The sequence below is a fragment of the Phoca vitulina genome, unplaced genomic scaffold (genome assembly GCF_004348235.1).
Source record: "Phoca vitulina isolate PV1807 unplaced genomic scaffold, GSC_HSeal_1.0 scaffold10, whole genome shotgun sequence".
In the NCBI taxonomy this organism is placed as follows: domain Eukaryota; kingdom Metazoa; phylum Chordata; class Mammalia; order Carnivora; family Phocidae; genus Phoca; species Phoca vitulina.
In genome coordinates this window covers 4,630,302-4,650,977 of record NW_022589713.1, presented here as the reverse complement: position 1 = coordinate 4,650,977, position 20,676 = coordinate 4,630,302, and the positions used below count along the sequence as shown (strand labels likewise).

General features: G+C 46.0%; 1 protein-coding gene across 3 annotated transcripts in view; it reads left to right on the top strand.

The window, feature by feature from the left end:
* ARHGEF26 (Rho guanine nucleotide exchange factor 26) overlaps positions 1–17,758 on the top strand; it is a 118,386-nt gene extending 100,628 nt beyond the window's left edge. For all 3 annotated transcript variants that reach the window (XM_032408408.1, XM_032408407.1, XM_032408409.1), the window contains 4 exons: positions 4,123–4,332; positions 15,293–15,360; positions 16,897–17,001; positions 17,592–17,758. In XM_032408408.1, coding sequence (XP_032264299.1) covers positions 4,123–4,332; positions 15,293–15,360; positions 16,897–17,001; positions 17,592–17,734 — 526 coding nt within the window. In that variant the 3' untranslated portion in view covers positions 17,735–17,758. The remainder of the gene's footprint in view (positions 1–4,122; positions 4,333–15,292; positions 15,361–16,896; positions 17,002–17,591) is intronic.
* Positions 17,759–20,676: the final 2,918 nt, after the last annotated feature.

Genomic DNA, 20,676 nt, shown 5'->3' with positions numbered 1-20,676 from the left:
TCCTAATTACATGGTCCAAATTGTTCCAGAGACTATGTAAACCGTATGTTTGTTAAATGCTAGAGACAAACACGGGGAAGTCTGATTAGCATCAGCTTCCCTCAGGAAAGGGGTTTCTTTCCCAAGCCCGGCGGAGGCTGCGTTATCCTTATGGGACGTGGCTGAGTAAGCAGAGGAGGGGGATAGTTTGTAAGTAGCTGCATCTGGCTGTGGATTCTCCCCTCTTCCTTCTGCTGAGGCACGTATTTTAACCCAGAGTTATCCTTTGGTTTTAACATGAGCAAGTAGGTGCTGCCTGGCATCAGCAGAATGAATTTCATCCAGTATTTAGCAGATTCGGAGAGGAGAAAATAGGATTATTTTGAACCTTTATGAGGGTGAGTGTGTGAGTGTGTGTGTGTGGGAGAGGACGAACATGCTAGCAAAGAGGGAGTTGCTTTTTCATTTTTGTCCCGTTGGGTTTGAACAGCAGAGGGTGAGGATAAATAATTTATTTCACTACCGTTAAATGAAATTAAGGTGTTTATTTAAAGAGAAGTGAAGAAGTTGTAAACATTATTGTGTAATGAACAAGTTTGCAGGTCTAGATGAAATAATGGTATTGGATGATTGTTATTGAATCAGTTAAACAAACAAACAAACAACAACAAAGACATGTTTCCTGTGTCCTGTTTTGGATGCAGAAATCCAAACAGTGGGACAAGTTCTCTGTTTGGCCATAGTCAATGACACAGATGTGCAGATGCATAGAAGCGGATACCTTGAGGTGAACTCACAGAGCTATAAATAAAGTGGCCACAGTTCGTCTTCCCCACTGGACATTTGAGAGGACAACAGGCAGAAATGGGGTCACCCACAGTCACCCCAGCTCTTTTTTTTTTTTTTAAAGATTTTATTTATTTATTTGACAGAGAGAGAGAGATAGCGAGAGCAGGAACACAAGCAGGGGGAGTGGGAGAGGGAGAAGCAGGCTTCCTGCCGAGCAGGGAGCCTGATGTGGGACTCGATGCCAGGACCCTGGGATCATGACCTGAGCCGAAGGCAGACGCTTAACGACTGAGCCACCCAGGCGCCCAGTCACCCCAGCTCTTAATGGTGTTGTGGTTGTCATTGCTTAAGAGAACAATGAAAAAAAAAAAACACTCTTAATTTTTCTACTTTTTCTGGCCTTAATTGCCCCCAGGAGACAAAGATTCAGAGCGTTAATGAAACACACTGGCGGATATTGTTTGTTTTTATACAAACACTGGGGAAAAGAGGAACTCAGAAAATCAAGAGGAAAAGAAAGACTGAACTAGTTTATTCATGCTAGTTTACGTAGCCTTCCTGTGGCCTCTTGGTCTTGGATTCTAGTGGGGACTACCAAATAGGTAGAACCATGTTATGCTGGAACTTGAGTCATCTTGAATGATGGCTTTATGGCATAAACATTCCTTTGCCTTTTATTTCTTTGGAACTATGAAGAATACCTGTGCAATGTCATTGGTTAGGGCACTACCTAAATACCCATGTACACAACGTTAGGATGCTTGGATTTCTCTGTTAGAGCAAACGGAATTATTTTTAACTGGAAATGGGTGTCTTTGACTAACAGGTCATCTTGTTTAACTTGTGAGTTGGACCAAAAGATTCAGAGGAACAGAAGGAGCATGGTAACAAAGAAGCCCTCATTCATCTTGTTCCTTCTCTTGTTTTTGATGTTGTCGAGGTTTTGCTTTTGGTTTTTTGCTTTTGTGTTTTGTGGTTTGGTGTTTATCCTGAGTCCTGAGCTGTTAAATCGATGTTTAAGATATCTAGACAACATTATAAACTTTTCCTGCTCTGCCAAAAATTGACTGCTTTGTTTCTGGTAAATCTGGCCTTTAAAAAATATAACCTGGAGAGCCTGGGTGGCTCAGTCGATTAAGCGGCCAACTCCCGATTTCAGCTCAGATCATGATCTCGGGGTCGTGGGATTAAGTCCATGTCGGACCCTGTGCTCAGCGGAGAGTCTGCCTGAGATTTTCCCTCTGCCCCTCACCTCCTGCTTTCTCTCTCATCCTCATATAAATTAAATATATATATATATATATTATATATATATAACCTTATTTGTAAAGTGTATTATCCGTGTATTATCCTGCTTTCTCTTTTTATAAAAGTTGTGTGAACTTTGATAAACCTTATTTTGAAATGAGAAATATTTTATATATCCTGACTATGGCTGTCTTGGTCTGTAGGCAGTTTCAGGAGAGCTTTGGAAACGATCTTGCCATGTGAACTTTCAGTTAATACAGAATATTGCCTTAGCAACAAGTTAGACCTGATCAGAAGGAAGTATTTTGCTTTTATAGATAATTGTATTTGCTGTTTTGAGGGGGGTATCTATCAAACGAAATTTTGGAAAAGATTTTATAAAGTTGTCCAAGGAGAGTTACAAGGAAGTGGTTGATAGGTAGATGTCCACCACTGAATGAAAGAAATTCTAAGAAATCTTAAGCAAAATGGCCTATCCTGAAATTCCTAGTAGAATTGGGCACAAGGAGTTTCCTTTTCTCTTAGTTTCTCTGAGTTCATACATTTGCATTTATTTTTAAATTAGGTAAATAGCCCATTTTGTTCCTAGAATATATTGCATAATCATCCATTTATTCAGCAGTTCTTTCTTGAACTCTTCCATGTTCAGCTGCAAGGGTTATAGATGCAGGCAGAGTAGAGGGAGAGCCGGATCTAACCAGGGTTGGGATTTGCCAAGGAGATGAGCATGTATGCACGGAGTGATTAAAACTACATACCAAGAACCCCAAGCTGGGTCATTTAATAAGCATGAACGAGAGGACATGAAGGGTTTAAGGACAGGGGAAAGGTGGTAGAGTCGGTGGGCTAAAGAATCATTGGGGTTGAGGATTAGAAGAAGAAGGGAGTTGGAGAGGTAGGTGGTTGGAGAGGGTGATTGACATTGGGATTACAGAGAGGTTACAGTTGATGGCAATGACAAGGCCTAGGGTATGACGATGGTTGGGGTAGCTGAAGGAGAGAGAATAAGATGGTTGGGGAAGGGGAAGTCAAGGAACTGAGAAGCCAGGGTAATGGAAGCCTCCCCTCCATGGAAATTCAGGAAAGTCGTGCTGGGGAGAGACCGTGAGCCAGCAACTAAACTCGTAAGGGCAGATGGCTCCTAACGCATCCAGGAGTCTGTCCCTGACTTTGATTATGAGATAGAGCTGGACAGCATGAGCTTCAAAGCTAAAGACTTTTTAGGAGGAGGAAGTGATCATTTTCTAGCAGCAGCAACGAGAAGCAAGCTGGCAGAGAGCCTTCGGGGAGGCCACATTTTCTAGGGAGAGCCAAATTTCTGTTAAAGCAAGAAGGTAAAAGGAGGGTTCAGGGACAAGGCTGAGGATTTATAAGATCTTGCTGGATTCCCTACATGAGGCCTATTTCCGGAGGACCCAGTAGAAGGGGTTTAGAGACCAGCTGAGGAGCTCAGAGGGTAGAGCCAGATTAGGCGTGTTCACAGTGCTACGGGGATGAGAGTCAGGGGAATGAGGAATACTGGGGATCTTGGGCAGAAGTGGGGATAGAGAAATCAGTGCTGGTGGTTTCTGAAGCAGGTGGTGAGGCTGTGTGTGTTGGGAGAGAAGAACGGCTCAGGCAGACCTCTGAGGCTCTTCTTCTGTCCTGTGCCTAGTGGTTTGGAGGCTGGGAGTGAGCCCTTGTTACCCAGAGCCAGGGTAGGTTTGGGACTCCCTCTTTATTCTGTGGACGGAGGGAAGACTGGGGAAGCGTACCCATCTGAGCATTACCACTATGTATGTGTGTCTCACTTCTGATAACAGTTCCAGGATAACGTAAGATGAAAGCTAGAGCGTTTACAGTTATGTTTAATACTGCTTTTAAACCTGAGATACAATTTAGCATATTACAGAGAAATAGTAATTAACGGGTCTAGTTTGGGAAGTGTATATTGATTCAGAATCAGTATACATGTAATTCAGATTCCAGCTCATGTTTTACAATAAATCATCCTCTCCCTTTCCTTCCTTCCTCCCCATCACCTTCTCCCCAAAGGTGACGTGGAAACTGAGTGTCACAGTCCTGGCCACTGAATTGTTGACACGTTCTTTTCCCTTTTCCTTTTAGTGAAGAAAGTTACAACGTCAATGATTATTCCTTAAGAGATCAGCTATTGGTGGAATCTTGTGACAACGAAGAGCTTAATTCTTCTCCAGGGAAGAACAGTGCCACAATGCTTTATTCAAGACAGAGCTCTGCCAGCCACCTCTTTACTCTGACGGTCCTCAGTAACCACGCGAGTGAGAAAGTGGAGATGCTGCTCGGGGCTGAGACGCAGTAAGTGTGTGCGGGGACGGGGTTTCAGAACGTCTGCTCCCAGTCTTCCCTACGCCATTGCCCTGATCTAAGACTCCCTAAAAACAGTGAACGGTAGAACACAGAATAAACACTGTGTATTTTTTGCTGAGGACCTCCTATGCACCAAGCACTGGGTCTAGGTGCTTCGCTCAAGCTCATCTTTTCACTGTGATCCCCTCAACGTCTCGAGAGATGCACATTATTATTTTCATTTTCATGACTCCTAATGGATGCATTGTCCTTTAGGTAGTGTGCTTTTATATTTAGAGAGTGGTTTCAAAATCTCTTTATTTTAATCATTGATAAAGATATGACCCATGAGCCCTGGGTAGGTGACACCTGGTAGTTTGAGTCTAGGCCATAAGTTTTCCTAGATGAGGGAGCTGAGGCCATTTTGCAATCACCTACCATCAACGCAACAGCAAAAAGCCTGATGATTTCTATCCAAAGACATACTCAGTTTGGGGAAACATTCACGAATCTACTTTCCCATCAGAGTTGATGCAGAGGCTAAATTAAATAAACAGCCCTGCTGTTTGTGGCTGCTGGAGCCCCGATGGCTAAGGGGCCGGCCAGCCTCACAGTGGATGAAGACAGGGGGCTTCACCTCCGAGTCTACCCCCCGTGATTTGGTCCATTTAGAGGTCGTTGGCCTATTTATTTGTTCAGAAACTGGAAACGTCCTCTTGAAACGGTCATGACAGGCAGGTGTTCTGTTGGGCGGAGCGGTAGAGGAAGAGGGGAAACCCCTCAGTCTTTGTCCTCAGGGATCCTCCACATCCCTTCCACTGGAGTCTGCCCGGGATCCCACGTGGTGCGATTAAAATGGACCGGCAGCTGGTGAATAACAGCCCTAAGACTGTAGCAAAAGCTTAGCGAAAGTAAACCCAGGGAGGCATCTCTCCTTCTTAAGAGTATTTTAACAGTGCTTCCTGGGTCATTAAAGAGAGACATCAGAAAAAGATTAAAATGATCAAATATCCACGTAAAGCATTTTAAATGATCATTTCCTATCTTTTGGCATAAGAAGTAACTTCTCAAAGGCTCTCAAAGAAGACCAAGAGGGACAGGTTGATGTAAAATCTATTTGAGATTTGAAAATAGCCAAAGTGGAGTATTCCAGATGAACTTGAGTTAGCAGAGGGAATAAGAAAAGGAGCTTCATCCTATGTGTGTTTATAAAACAAAGAAATGCCTTTTTCTAAGGTCCCAGAGCTCTTCCATGAAATTGCTAAAGAGCCCAGCCACACTCCAGGCGTGCCCCTCTGTGTTTGCTCCTCTGGGTGGGTGTGGTACTAGCTGGTCTGTGCAGGTGACCAGCAGGAGACATACCCAAGACCCTGACTCAGGAAGGCATTTCTTCAACTCTGAAAGTGATTAAACCCCTCGGCCAGTGAAAGCAGATCTAGCCTTCCTCTGTTTGGGGAAGCTTCTCTTAAAAAGAGAATTTCATATGTCTGAGCTTTGGATCTTATATGACCTTTTTTTTTTTTTATAGTAGGCTGCATGCCCAGCATGGAGTCCAATGTAGGGCTTGAACTCAGGACCCTGAGATCAAAACCTGAGCGGAGATCAAGAGTCGGATGCTGAACCGACTGAGCCACCCAGGCACCCCCTTATATGACTTTAAGGATGAAAAAGTCTTAAAGGCTTTGGGGATGAGTGCTTGTCCAGACATTCTAGAGAAATCTCCAAAACAGATTTTCACTCGTTAGTTTTTGTTCGTAATGGTGAAAGTGTTACTGGTTTTGCTTTGTGTTTTCCTTTTCTCTCTGTTTATAAGGATTGTTTGTTCTTTATTCAGGTCCTGCCAACATCTCAGCAGAGCTTTTCCTGTCTCTTTTGTAATTTATGTAACCTCCACCACTTGTTCCTGAGATTGTTCCCGGAGAATAGGAAGTAAACGAACATGTCCAGTTCTTTGTATACCAAGGCTAGATCCTTTCCTGGGATGTTCTGTAGCATTTGTTCACCGCCTTTCCTTTTGATCTTGCCATGGGCTGAATGGATATTCGTTTCCTCAATCAGAAATGTTCTCAGAATATTGAGTTGTGTCACCCATAAATGATATGAGCCATGGGTCTGACTCAGATTTGTAGTTCTTTAATGAATGGCAAAAGAACATTCCGTAAGGGGCAGAGGTCTTCTTGCGTACAGGACTCACTCCCCCACTGCCCTCCCATCCAACACCAGCTCCGTTACAGTTGAAAAGTAAATAAATGGACCCTTTTAAGCACCTAAGGCATAGAATCGCACTGGTGCTGAAAGAAAATCTATTATAGCCAAGATGTGCTTTCCTTAGGAAGAAACAACTGACTGTTTAAAAGTCTAGCAAATTGTTATATGCCATGTTTGGGTAAGTGCAGGTCAGCCCTGGGCTTACCTGGTTTTGGGCAGGCAATCAGAGTTTTGGTCTATGTAGACTGTTGTCTTTGCTTCTAAGATTTGCAAAATGTATAGGTGAATGTGTGTGTTTTAAGTTTTCCTCTCTTTTATGTTATATGTGGTTAAGATGGTCTGTTAGCAAACTGGTTGGGCAAACAAGGTTTTCACCCCATTCTGGCCTTTTAATAACATGGCAGAACTTTAGTCACATAGGTCTTTTGGCTACTTATTCTTTGGTTTGAAAAAGGAGGAGGTTCATACCTAAATATTTACCTTCTTGGAAAAACTATTGTCAGTAGGAGGGGTATCGCTGTTTGACACGAGGACAGTTCAGTCATTAGAAGGTGGTGAAATGGTAGAACAGATCAATAGCTTTGATTACATAAAGAATTAGAAAAGCTCCCCAAAAAGGAAATGGGGTGAGCATTTAAGGAGCACCTGGGATGCGCCAGGTGGAGTCAGCCATAGAACATGAGGAAGGTGAACACCCATAGATGTTTCTAGAGAAGGATACACTTGTGAGCCGAAGTAAGGTGACATCCTGGTTTCCCGTCTTGGTTTCCCCAGGATCAGCATTACGTCTTTGGTTCTGGCAGAATTAAGAATAGCACCCTCTTTGACTCTCAAAAGTGTCTTGTTTAGGCAGTAAAATCTGTGATGAACCTAATTATTAGTCTGTGCTCTACTTCCCTCGTTTTTTCTCCCAGATGTAAAATGAGACAAAGGTGACGTGATTTGCTTAAAGTCACACAGGAGGTGAGTTATTGCCAAAGCCGGGACCAGACCCTGAAGCTAGTGTCCTTCCTGGTAACAAGTTTTAATCATCTTACTAAGCTGCCATTCAGAAGACTGCTCACCCCTCCCTTGCCATTTGGCCCTGTTGTACATCTATCTGGAAGGAAAACTCCAGGAAGCCAGTTGCTATGAAATGTGAAAAATTACTAAAACGTGGATTGTTTTCTTCAGTTCATAGACTCTAAAAAGGGGAAAAAAAAAAATTTGTGGAAACCCAGCTGGTTAATTTAGGGCATCCCATTGTTTGAAATATTTTATAATAAAATCCTGAATAGATGGTGCAGGAAGACTCCTCTGAGGTGACATTTGGACCAAACCCTGAGCGACAAGGAGTCAACCCATGGGAAAACGCAGGGCCAGAATGTTCCAGGCGAAGGCAACAGCAGGTGCAGAACTTCTAGGGAAACAAGTCTGATGTTGTCAAACTTGGCTTGAACATGATGAAGATGGCTAGATCAGGATGCAGCAGAGAGAGAGTGGGCGGTCAAGAGGCCAGCGGAGGCCGGAGCATTTCAGAGCAGAGCGGTTCCAGTGCGGTGTGTGGGCTGTCAGTCCTCACACCATCTCCGCCTGGGCCCGGGGGAAGCAGTTGAGAACTTACAGCATTTTGACATGTCGGCAGCATCAAAGCATGTGATTAACAGTAACTCACTTCTGTTGTATTTCTAAGGACACTTGGTCCACAATGGATGGGGTGGGGGGTTGGGGGGTGAGGACTGGTTCTTCACCACACATGTTTTGAGAAGCCACCATCTAGAGCTTCGTAAGCTATAGCAGGGAGTTCCCGGGAAGACTGGGATGAAGGCAGAAGTTTCAGCAGGGAGAGCAAACAGGGTCCTGTTGCAGTAGTCACGGGGAGTCCTGAGTGCGGCCTGGGCCGTGGTCTGAGAGAGGAGATAGAAACGTGCTATTTTGGAGGCAGAGACAACGCGATGGACTTACGGGTTGGATGAGTTGGCGTGGCCATGCGTGAAAGAGAGGAATGGATGATGCTTTGGATTTTAGGCTTGAGCAGCTAACACCGTATGTTAAGTTGCTCCTCCTCGGTCTTCAGTGTGGCTTCTTCCTCCGCTGCCCTGATGAGGCTGCTCCGTAGAAAGATGAGCAACGGCTTCCTGGTTACCCCATCCGGCAGTCATCTTTTCCTTACCTTTCATCTCATTTCGTTTTGTTGTCCGTTCAGCTCTCTCACCATGACCCCCTTTTTGAAATTTTAACCTGTTATCTGTGTTCTCTTAGCTTTCCCTCCATCTTTTTAAAAAATATTTTATTTATTTATTTGAGAGAGAGAGCACGCACAAGTGGGGGGAGCTTTCCTTCTATTTCTAACCATTTCTCTTCGCTTTCCCGAACCAGTCAGCTACCCAGTGCTTTCCCTAAATGCACATTTCTGTAACTGGTACCATTGGCAGCATTTCACGTTTATCCAGTCTGGAGACTTGGTGTCATTGTGATGCTCCAGGTCGGAACACATCTATCATCTGCCAATTCTTTTGGTACAAAAAGTCCATTGCATCTCTCCTCGTTTCCATGCCACCGCCTCCTTCTGAGGACAACCCACGTATCACTTACCTTTTTTTTTAAAGATTAATTTATTTATATGAGGGAGAGAGAGAGCAAGAGTGAGCAGGCTAGCAGGGGGAGGGGTGGAAGGAGAGGGAGAGAGAGACTCTCCGGCAGACTCCCTGATGAGCATGGAGCCTGACATGAGGCTCCATCCCACCACCCTGAGATCGTGACCTGAGCCGAGATCGAGAGTCAGACGCGTAACCGACTGAGCCACCCAGGAGCCTCTGTGTCACTTACCTTTTGAGCCACCCTGTAGTGTCCTCCTAACCATTCCCCTTCTCTCAGTTTTGCATGGTTTTATGACTAATCCCTACGCTCAGCTGTGTCTTTTTCTCACTTTGCACATAGCAGGTTCCCAGTACATATTTCTGGAATTGACCCACGGTGAATGTAGTGAGCTCTCCTACATCTCAGGCAAGGTAGAATAGTGGCCGCGTGGAGGAAAATCCTGCTTCCCTGTCGCTCTCTGTCCGGATATTCACTGTCCCTTTTGTGCTGCCCGAGCAAGTTTTCTCTAAATTCCACTTGTTTTTCCACATTTGCTATTGTGGTTAACATTTCTGTCGGATGTACATCTAAGCCACGTATACTGTGTTCTCTCTGTGTGCCCGTGAAAGATCTTAAGTCACGTTGTTCACGAGACAGCAGTCTGTGAAAAATACCAAGGCATATCCTTTATAAAAGGACAGAGGATGAATGTTTTACCACTGTCATTCTTCTCCCTCCGGGCCTTTCTAGAGGAATGTGGGAGCCCGAGAGCCCCCTTTGTCTGCCTTCATGAAGATGAAGCAGGGGCAGCTGCCGCTGACACAGGCGTGGGGGGCCCGGCTTCCTGGGTTCTACGGTGGAATTTGCGTGGCGTTTGGGCCCGGCGTGTGCGGGTGGGGAGACATCCAGACGTGTACAGGGATGAACGCACATTTTCTTTACCCTTTATGTTTAGCTATAGGATATAATCACCTCAAACCACAATCAAAATTGAGATCGTTCACACAATTTCTCCCTCACTGAAAGAACTAGAAGCCTTACGGATGTGGTTGGTCTTTGTCAGCCGTCCAGACAACCAGTTCCAGGGCCTCCTGATAGAGGGGCATTGTTTGCAGGGAGTCTTTTGTGGCCTTCTTGCTTCTGTTAATGATTTAATTAACAACAGGAAGTAAATGGGATGGAATAAAATTTTAAGTAGTATGTCTGACATACTGTTACCCTTCATCCTCTAGCAAAAATCCACAAGTGAGGGTAATTTATATGGAAAAGAAATGTGTTTATTATAGGCTGTAGTAGTCCCCTTTGATGCATCTGGAATCCACATCCAAGCATGATCTCTTATGTCGTATAGTGCCCGTCAGGGTACTTGGTCTTTTGTGATGCTCATCACCAACTCCGATGAAACAGGAGGGCAGGCGATGGTTTGGGTCTTTTATCATCGAAGAAAAAGGGAATTGACCCACTTTCGGTTACTCCAAGATTCCAGGCCAGACTCTGTCTTGTCAGCTATTTGATATGACACACAAGAAATGGTCACTTTAGTTATGTAACACGTCATAAAATCTTAATCTTAGAACTCTTGTCATGGGCCTCGGGAATTATTTTGCTTTGGTTCGATTTTTTTTTTTAAATTCGGTGAGTTGAGTGTGTGTCCAGCTTTGTTAAATATTGTTGCATAGCATCATTTTCACCCTTTGGGTTTTCTTTCATGGATCTGTTCATTCAGCTCATCTGGTTGAACTGAATGTGTGAGGGAATGAACCAAAATCACCACCATGCTCACAATCCCAGGCTTCACACAGGCTCGAAGGACTTTTGCCCAAAGGCCATGGGTACAGGAGTTTCAAAAACGAACCGTAGGTAAATTTGTAGACTGTGGGAAGGAACACAGAAGGTAGTTGGCCGGCTGCCACTGGAAGGGAGCTGCAAGGGAGGTTAGAGAGCCACCATCTGGGGCACCTGGGTGGCTCAGTCGTTGGGCGTCTGCCTTCGGCTCAGGTCATGATCCCGGGGTCCTGGGATCGAGTCCCTCATCGGGCTCCCTGCTCAGCAGCAAGTCTGCTTCTCCCTTCACCCTCTTCCTTTGTCATCCCTCTCCCTCTGTGATCGCTTTCGCTCTCTCTCAAATAAATAAATAAAATCTTGGGAAAATAAAAAAAAAGAGCTGCCGTCTGCTGGCTCCTGTTGAAAGCTCAGGAAGACCGCTTCGGTGGTGAAGTCCTCCATGGATGCTCCCCAGGCTCTTCAGTACCCAGTCTGTCTGTGGCCCTGCATCTTCGTTTCAGAGCCCACTCTCCGCCCTCTCAGTACGCATTTCTTTTCTAGCAGATGCCTGATATTCAGTGAGAAGTCCAGCTTTGTGTCTTTTTTGTGCAATTAAGTTTAAGCCTACTGTGCTTAATTGCATAAGAGGCAAGCCCTGGTGCGACCGCAGTTGACTCCTGAGGAGGGAACTGGGTGTGCGTAATTTTATGTCGTGCGTGGAGAACGTGGGGCTCAGGAGAGGGCTCACGTGCAGATACTTATGTTAAATGTCTCAGTCCTCTCTGTCTCTCCCCGGGTGCCAGGTGTTTGAAGTAGAATGTTCTATCGCACGTAGCCTGTTGCACGCTGTGTTGGATTTTGTGTTTGTTTTCTTCCCTCTCTGCTCCTTCACGCTGGAGGCTGCAGAGAGCAAGAGACCCTGTTTTATTCACTTTGCAACCCCATCCTAACACAGGGCTCGTGCAGAGGCAGGGGGTGCTCGGTGGATGGTGGTCCACGGAAGCGGCACTGTTTCTCATTCTCTCGCTTTATTTGGGCAAAGGGAAAAGTCTATGAACTGGGGTGGGGCGGACTGTGAATTCACGTCGATTGTTTCCTGCTGTCCCCGGAGAAAAGCGCTGTCTTCGAGGGAGTCCCGCACTTGCTAGCGCAGTTTAATAACGGGTGTGTCTATGCCCGGGTTTTTCTTGTTCTTAGAATTCCCTCTTCTGTGGGCGCCTGGGTGGCTCAGATGGTTAAGTGTCTGCCTTCGGCTCAGGTCATGATCCCAGGGTCCTGGGATCGAGTCCCGCATCGGGCTCCCTGCTAGGCGGGGAGCCTGCTTCTCCCTCTGCCTCTGCCTCTCTCTCTCTCTCTCTGACTCTCATGAATAAATAAATAAAACATTAAAAAAAAAAAAAAAGAATTCCCTCTTCTGTTGAGGGAGTCTCCTCCCTGCTTCGGGGATGGATGCAGTGCTTTCTGCTTCATAGTGGGAAGGAGCTCCTTGGCAGGGCTCTCGGAGGCCCCCCGGGGGTGGTGGTGGGTGGAGTTGTGCGGTTTTGACGGCATGTGAGGGGGGCGGGGGCGGGGGGACCGGCTCAATTGAAGCCATTTCAAGAAGCGGCTCCTTTCAGTGAGGGCAACAAGGAGTGTCTTGTTCTGTCCTCTTGAGGCTCCGTGAGGGGCCGCCGTGTCTCAGGGATGCCATTAGCATCCAGGCAGCGTGTCTCGGGAGTGAGAGATTTCATCTGGACTTCTGGAGACTGGCCGCAGGGTCAGGCTGTCCCTGAAACGGGCCACCGGATGCCAGAGGCGGGCTGTGCCTGAGAAGTGACGCGAAGGGCGGCGGACGGCAGTGAGGGCCACGCGGAGATGCGCGGGGAGGCGAGGAGGAGTCCGACGTGGTTGGCTGTGGCGCACGGGGGCGCACACGGGCCTCGTGGGTTTCTCTTGCGGAGCGGTTCTTCCATCTGTCAGGTCTTACTTAGTGTTCAGCTGCCTTCGTGCTTTGGTAATTCCACGTGAGCCCGAGAAAAAAATAGATCTTATCCGATGAAGAGATGATATCAAAGCTTTAAGTGTTTGCTTAGGATCATTTTAAAGGAGGCTGTGCTTGGTATAAAGTACTCGCTCCTTATAAAACCGCCCTACAGCCCTTGTGTCCCGTAGTCGAGTTTTTAAAAGCAGGCAGTACCATCCGTGAGTACGTCGGTTGTGCACACGACTTACTCCTTGACACTCCGGCGTGCCTGGGGCCCAGCCTCGGTTTCCGAAGTAAGTCTGTCTTTCAGCACACTGCGGTTTCCGCCCTCCCTGACTTCCCTCGTTATTTTGTGAGCACCTGCTAGGGAGCACCGCCTTTTAGGCCGCAGACTACCTGGCTTATCTGCTGACTCCACCACTTAGCCCTGCCACCGGGAGCAGCTGCTTAACCCTCCAAACTTCAGCTTCGGCCTCTGAACAATACAATGGAAATAATAATGTTACTATTTAATTTCCAAGATTGTTGTAAAGATTAAATTCGATGGCACTTGAAAAATACAAAAAAGCACCGTAGCTGGCGTGTAAGTGCTCCATAACTATTTAGAACAAGACCCAGGTCCTGCGCTCCTGAAGTTTATGGCCTAGTGGGAGAAACAGACGAGTGAGGACATGAGGGGCAGTGTGTGACGAGTGACAGCGATTCCTTAGGTTGACAGATGGTTACAGGCCTCCGTTACGTGCCGGGCAGTGTTGGAGATAACACAGGCTTCCAGCCGGCCAGCAATGTGATAGTGCTGTGCAGAGGGGTGCATGGGAGCAGGACTGTCAGACTGGTTGGGGATGGGGGTGTGGGCTCCCGCATCCGGGGAGGCCACCTGGAGGAGGTGAGGCTTGTGTTTTCAGAATTGAGTGGACGTGCTGAACGAAAGTGGACATACCATAGGATTCCATTTTCATAAAGCATAAGACAGGTGGTGGTGGTTCCCTTTGTGGGCGGTTATTGACGGGAAAGGGACGGAAGGTGTTGGGTGTACCTATGAAACCACTCACACCTCTGTATACCATTAAGATCAGCGCAGTGTTTTATGTATGTTCTTCGTTGATGAGTGAGCGAGCGTAATGGGTAGAAACAGAGGGAAGGTCCTACTTGAGAGCGAGAAGAACAGGCGGGGAAGGGTGTGGAACAGCGTGGCATGCCCCAGGCCGGCAAGCAGTCTGCTCTGCCCAGATGGAAGGATACCTGAGGGGCGGTGAAGATGGGGCAACAGTGAGAAGCACCTTTAGGTACAGGCTGTTACAGGAGAAAAAAAAATTTTTTCAAGCACTGGGCATAAAGGTGTCCCTTCCTAAGTAGGCGGAGTGCAGAGTCAAAACTCACCTTGGTTTGGATAGCTTGCCTCAGGACCTCCATGCAACCTTCTCATCCTTTAAATGGGCTTTTGGAGAATGACATGAAATAATGGACGTCAAGTGCTTGTATCTGCCATGTAGTATGGATTTATTTATTTTTTTAAAGATTTTATTTATTTATTAGAGAGAGAGAATACGAGCGAGGGTAGGGCAGAGGGAGAGGGTGAAACCGACTCCTTGCTGAGCAGAGAGCCCGATGTGGGACTCCATCCCAGGACTCTGGGATCATGACCTGAGCCGAAGGCGCCCCTGTAGTATGGGTTTAATCAGTGCTCCTTAGGAGATTTTAAAGTGTGTGTGTGTGTGTGTGTGTGTGTGCCTTATTTAATTAATTGCAATCCTGATACTTGACTTTCCAAATCAAAAACTGGGGATAACTGTATTATGGAATAATGCTTATCTGAGACTTCTGATCCTTTAGTTAAATAATTATTCTGTTTCATGTAATTATAGCTTAATAATATTTAAAAAGTCTCAGTTGTGTTTTTCCTTAAAAATTTTTTTGGCTCTGTTCATTAAGTCCTTTTAATCATTTGGGAACAGTCTGAGAAAGTTCAAAGAATTTCTGTTTATTTCAGTAAGGCTCATGTTTGGCAATCTCAGCTGTAAGAGGAACTAAACAACTTGAAATATGTCTAGATTCATCTTTTCTGAAATGGTTTGAGTGTAGAGGGAGGAAGAGAGAATGTAGAGAGACTGATGTACTCGAATTTTTTAAAATGAAATTTGCTTTTTTGAAATGTTAAATCAGATTGAGTATACTAAATATCTTTATGTGATTATGTGTTGGTGTAATCAGCTCTTTATTAAAGGTTAAACTGTCCTGTTGAGAAATTCCATTTAATCAATAATTAGCCAAATTCATTCCCAATCTTTTTAACAGTAATAACTAGCGTTCAGCCTAGATTCCCCGGATTATCTTTTTCAAATAACTCATACCCCCCTGTTCTAAAAGGCCAGCCCCCTAACTCTCCAGGGAATCTCGCCCATTTTCTGGGAACGGCTTTGCATGCTTTGTCCCAGCACCTTGAGTCTCTCAGTTGGATTTGCCCTCTGTGTTTAGGAGTGAACGGGCCCGCTGGATAACCGCCCTGGGACACAGCAGCGGGAAGCAACCTCTGGACCGAACCTGTAAGTACCTGGAGGGCGGCCGGCGCTGGACCGTGGAGGGGCTATGCCCCCTGCTGGATGCTAGGTTGTTAATGGTTATCCACCACAATCCCTGCTCCGTGTGTTTCTTGTCCAAGCGTTCGTTCCCGTCGCCCTGCATCACAGAACCCTGTGATCCCTGCTTTGGAAGCCAGGGGCTCTGGATTCAAATCCAAGGTGCAGTTCTTTGTCGTGTAAACGTGGCAAATCATTGCAAAGCCTTCCTGAGCCTGTTTAATCATCTGTAAGTCAGCTGCATCATTATATACAATATGGGGTTATTGTCAGGATTAACTTAAACAGCCTATGTTGAAAGCCCTGCTTGTCCTGTAAAGCTCTTAGATTTTCAGCTGTTGCTAATGGGCAAGAATTGCATGTTTAAGCCTTCTCCATACGGACAGTGTGAATCTCAGCTGAAATGTTATTTTTTTTTTTTAAAGATTTTATTTATTTATTTGACAGAGAGAGAGAGACACAGCGAGAGAGGGAACACAAGCAGGGGGAGTGGGAGAGGGAGAAGCAGGCTTCCCGTGGAGCAGGGAGCCCGATGTGGGGCTCGATCCCAGGACCCCGGGACCATGACCTGAGCCGAAGGCAGACAGACGCCCAATGACTGAGCCACCTAGGCGCCCCTGAAATGTTATTTTTTAACCTTAAAGAAAATTACTTTACCATTCCTTTTGACCTTATTTATTAAAGTGATAATATGAAGAAAATATATTTTATTCTTCTGGGGCATTAGGAATGGTGCAGTAAAGGGTGGTGTCCTGTGCTTATTAGCCCCTTAACTTTGATGTTAGGCTTCTCTGGGTATTTCTAGCTGGAAGGTCAAATCGAAAGAACCAGGGCAGCAAAACTGGTTGTCTTGGAGCACTCAAAAATCATAGCTTTAAGCTTGGAGCCAAAGCTAAAGTGATTGGTTTGAAAGTTTCCTAGAATCAAGTTTTATATTATTAAAAAACAAATTAGGAACTCAAGTCAGTCAGTACCAAGTCACTGAAGTTATAATCCTTTTGTTATGATTCAGCATTTTGGGGGAACTCTAAAATGTTGTCTAACTTTTGGTTGGAGCTCCTTTTATTTCCGAACGTCTTCGGCAGCTTTCGTGTGCGGGCGGGCTGGGGAGGCCCCCTGGATGGGAGCGGGGAGAATGGGTGTCCTGCGGATGTTGTCGTCAGTTGTGTGGCCTTGGCATGTTACCCGATCCGTCTGGCCTCAGTTTCCCCAATGCACAATGGCTATTGTCTGCTCTATTGTGTATAGCTTGTCACGGCTGTTTTTGAGGGGATTCGTGCATCACAAAAGGCCTCTCTGGATCCCGAGCTTCTAAAGTTCTAAAGCTCTTAGCCAAATAAGACAGTTCCTGGAACAGAGTTTCTGCTTGATAGACGCTTAACTTGTTTCTGTCAATGCCGGCCTTGAATTGCACAGAAAGACCGAGTAAATGTATTTGATTTGTACCTGTTCTGTTCTCCTCTGCTACCGGGAGCTCAGTGTGTCCCCCCCTGTCCCTCGCAGCACTGACCCAGGTGGAAATCATTAGATCGTTCACTGCCAAGCAGCCAGATGAACTGTCCCTGCAGGTGGCGGATGTGGTTCTCATCTATCAGCGGGTCAGCGATGGTGAGTGGGGGTTTTCAGGGGCGCGCCCAGTGCAGCCTTCGGGGCGCCATAGAATGGAGGAGCCTCATTTTGTTTTTAGTGCTCATCCTCCATATCCCTTTGGTTTTTTCATATGCACCTGCCTTTCCTCTGTCAACAGTATTGCTTTTAATGTTTTTGAATAAGAATGCAATCAGATGGTATATTATTCAAAAGCAACCTTGAATAGTTTCCCTTCCTTCCTAGTGCCCCAGTGACTTAGTGCTAATCTTCAGAGGTTCTTCCTTCTTTACTTAAAAAAAAAAAAATCAGTTTCCTGATGCCCCTGTCTGTGCACAGCATCCCCTCCCCTAGCCTGGCCCAACTCCCGGGCTCTTTTGAGCCTTCTCCCTTCAGGGCCCCAGTTGGTGTCCCACCTCCTCTGTGTCATCCATTCCTTCTTGAGGCCCATTCCTGCTGTTCCCGTGTCTCCTCGCCTTCCCTCATCCATCACGCACAAGCTGGGGTGGGATGCTGCCTCTGAAGTTCGCTGACATCCTCCCCGGAGCCAGGCAGGGTCCCGGTTCCTCCACACCCCTGTTGCTTCAGGAGGACTCTGCTCTCACTTGCAGGCTGGTATGAGGGGGAACGGCTGCGAGACGGAGAGAGGGGCTGGTTTCCTATGGAATGTGCCAAGGAGATAACCTGTCAGGCTACAATTGACAAGAACGTGGAGAGAATGGGACGCTTGCTAGGACTGGAAACCAACGTGTAGCCATCCCCCCCCCCCCCCCCCCCGGCCCCAATGGCCTTCCACGACCGCAAGATTTGCACGACATCCTGGCCGGCTGGTTGGTTCTGGGCCGGCTTTGTTGTTCATTTTAACACAGCCTGATTCATTGGCAGAGTGACAGCGCTTTACCTTTATGCTTGCCAGCTGGTTCTGCTCTCTCGGCAGAACAGCTACCGGGTACAGTGAGTTCGAAAGGCTCAGTGTGTGCACACCGTCCACCTGCAGCCTTCTTGAGGCCCGCGGAGAGTCTGCTGCGGGGCCCCGGCGGCCGAAGCGCCGGCCAGGCTCACCCTTTTCTGGCATGGAAAATGGATGTTGGGGACTGTACCCTGGTTTTCTCTTCCCTACTTCGCCAAGAATGTTACTGTCTCTCCTTTTAACCTCTCCTCTGTATGGTTCTCCCGGTCTTGGCAAGAGTCTCTGTGTTTAAGGAATGCCCAGTTTTGTAAATATTTTTTCTGCCTCTTACATTTTAGATCTGATTCTAATGCTTTGAGCATTTCACAAGGAACTGGTAGAGCTCAGAAGGGGAGCTGCTGAGTTATTCTGAACCTCTTCCTGGGAAAGGGAAATTGACACTTGAATTTTTGCCACCTCTTTCCTCATTAGTAGGAGAGACGCTTACTTTAGAGATTTTCTTTTTAAACCCATCTGACCCGATATTGGTCTCCGATAAGTAGAGCCTAATAAAACCCTACTCAGGCTACTCAAATAAGATAGAATTTAGGTGGTTCACATAAGTGAAAAAATCCTGAACATAGGATTAATGTTCCCAAATGAGCTGATAAACTGACATGAGGCTGCTTTGCCTTTAATAATCTCGCCTCTTATAATTTCTTTAATAAAGATTTTCGACTATTCCTACTCCTGTTTCTAAACAGGAAATTGGCTGAAACACACTCTCAAGGTAAAATTAGGCCCTACCTTGGTATCAAGATGCCAGCATGGCACCTAACCGAAACATAACATTTTGGTCTTAACGGGAATCCATTTGATATGTACTGAAGGTCTTGCTTGCTGGATTTGGAGGATCTCTTAACCCTGGGTGCCTGCAGAACTTCATTTCTTCCCCTGGGGCAAGGAGAAAGGATTTTAAGTAGTTCGTTTCATAGAGAGGGAATGTGGGTTTGGAAGACAGGGCGGGGGAAATGATTTGTACTGGCAGCTAGGTTCCTCTCTATTCCGTCTTCTTCGACAGAGGGGTAAGACCTGGCAAAGCGTGCATTATTCAAGGACTCAGATCTGTGTGTGACATGTCCCACCTACTGCCTGCCAACCAGGTACCCAAATCCTGAGCGAAGTGAGCAAAGCCGAAGCCCAGGGTGGGAGCTCAGTATGCTTGCCTCACACACCCTGCGTCCTGCCAACTCAGCCGTGAGCCAGTGTGGTACACCCGGGGCCCTCTCGTCCCTGGCTCACTCTCCTTGACTTATGCAGACATTTCTGGGTGTCAAAGACATGCCAGGCCCTGAGTTCCTTGAGCTTTGGGCCAGTCAATGAAGTAATAGCAGTGGACGCAGCAGGGGATTTCTCCAGGTTGGTAAAACAAGGCGTTGATCTCCTCTTTCATGTCACAGGCCTTTTAGAGGAGAGGTTAAGAAATTGTAATCTAATCTCATGTGATGTTTGCATTTAGGAAGGAACATAAATGTGTTGCTTGCAAAGGGATCATTTTGTGTTATTTTTGCTAATATCCATTTGAAGCTAAAAAGCAATTGTATGAATCCTGTGAATTAATTTATAAGTAGAGATGTTAAAGTCTGGGAAATACATGCATTTTATAAATCAAAGCCTCATTTAGCAAGCAGGTTAGTACTGTTAGCGGGTCATGTTGTTACACAGCGGGTGTGTAACATAGTTTCATTTCCACCGTGAATTTTCATTTTTATAGGACAGTTTCTCGAATAGCTTCTCAGAACTGTACAATGACTTCAGTGACCTGTGGAGAACAAAAATACTCCTTTTTGTCCCAACAAATTGATACTGCTTGTATACTTTTGGTGAAGTGAATTTATAAAGATTTTTGTATATACTTGCTCTTTTGTATTTGTGTGATTTAATTCACTATAGCGTGTATTCACTTAAGTATATAACTTGGTGAATTTTTGGTCAACTTGGAGTTCTCCTCAGAAGGGATCTACAGCTAACGTTAAAGGGCGCTGATCTTTCCTTGTTGGGTACATGCTGGCATCAGCTGCCCTAGAAAGCTGGAGCAATTTTAAGAGCTGGGCCCTGATGTTTCTTATAGTTTCCACAAAACTGCACGACAGAAGAGCTTATCTTAAATAGTTGGTGGTTCCCTAACTGTAGTATCCGAACCTTTGTGCTTGTGAAATTCCACCACCTTGTGAATCTTGGTGGAAGGCAAAAACTCCTGTGTTAGTTTTCTCTTACTGCCTAACAAATTACCACAAACTTAATGGCTTAAACCAACATCCATTTATTATCTCACAGTTCCGGGTGAAGAAGGCCAATATGGCGCAGTGGGTTCTCTGCTTAGAGTCTCGGTCTCATAAGGCTGACACCAAGGTGTTAGCTGGCTGCTTGCTCAGCCAGAGCGTGGTATCTTCTTTCATGCTCACACCTGTTGTTGTCAGAATTCAGGTCCTTGTGGTTGTGGGACCAACGTCTCTGCTTCCTTACTGGCCGCCAGGGGTGTGGGGGTGCTCACAGCTTCTTGAACCTGTTCATATTCCTTGCCATGGGTTCCTTCATCTTCAAGGCACCAGGGGCATGTTGAATCTTTCTCACACTTGGAATCTGACTCCATCTTATGCTACCAGCTGGAGAAAAAACTGCTTTTAAGGAACTCATGTAATTACATTAGGCCTACAGGATAATCACCCTTATGATTAACTCAAAATCAACTGATTTGTGACCTTAATTAGATCCACAAAATTCCTTTACCATGCAGTATAACATAA